General features: G+C 61.9%; 1 protein-coding gene across 1 annotated transcript; it reads left to right on the top strand.

Annotated features, from left to right (window-relative positions):
- Positions 1 to 257: 257 nt before the first annotated feature.
- On the top strand, positions 258 to 803 carry L226DRAFT_443293 (uncharacterized protein; the record flags this gene model as incomplete). The annotated part of the gene is made up of 1 exon (XM_067674843.1): positions 258 to 803. A coding segment is annotated over one exon (546 nt), but the record flags the coding sequence as incomplete, so codon positions are not given.
- Between the last annotated feature and the right edge of the window lie 11 nt (positions 804 to 814).

The following is an 814-nucleotide window of genomic DNA, read 5'->3' as shown; positions in this document are numbered from 1 at the left end:
CTTACCATCGACAGCAGTGACCATGGCACGCGTCCGCAAGAACCAGTTCGATCTACACCCAGCCCACCTCGTTCATCACCTCCTCCTCTTCCACCCACACCTTTCCTGTCGCCTCTCAGCCCTGTCTCCCAGAAGTTCGGCCCGTCTTCAGCGCGCCGCACCGGTCTGCCCGTCGTTCTACGTGTGAATCGTTTCACCCGAGGTACGCACCGAACATCTGCTACTGACAATGATACTGACGCACCTGGGCAGCTCCTGTGGTCTGCAAAGCCCACGAAGCCAAAGTGGCCTCGCACGGTGATTTCGACCGCATGGTGATCACGTCCCCCAACATGGACTACATCCCCGCATACCCTGTGGATCGCCAGGTCATAGAAACGTACACGGACGGGCTGTGGGGCGCTCACGAGTACTCCCGCCTCCCGCAGAGGCTCCTTCCTGGCAGGTGGCACGTCGCATGCATTCCCGCGTCGGCATCTCCGCCTGAGGTCCCATCGGTCCTGTGGCTAGCTCTCCGTCCGGACCAGGACTGGCGCCAGGACCCCGGGATCGGGTTCAACGGGTTGGGGTACATCTTCGACGAGACGCGAGCCGCGCTCGAAGCTGCGGCCGACTACGCCATCCGACGGTTCGACGCCATGTCTGCCCCTGTGAATGTGCGCGACTATGGCAAGATGCTCGTCCTGATCCTCCGGCAAGTCGTCGACCGCATGCGCCATCTTCCTGCGGCTCCGTCTGTCTCCATTGCCGTCGCGGCACACGTTCAACGGGTTTGCCTCGAGCTCGCTGGCCTGAAGACGTACATTGACATCGT

The sequence above is a fragment of the Lentinus tigrinus genome (assembly GCF_003813185.1).
Source record: "Lentinus tigrinus ALCF2SS1-7 unplaced genomic scaffold L226scaffold_154, whole genome shotgun sequence".
Lineage (NCBI taxonomy): Eukaryota > Fungi > Basidiomycota > Agaricomycetes > Polyporales > Polyporaceae > Lentinus > Lentinus tigrinus.
This window is presented reverse-complemented; position numbering and strand designations above follow the sequence as displayed.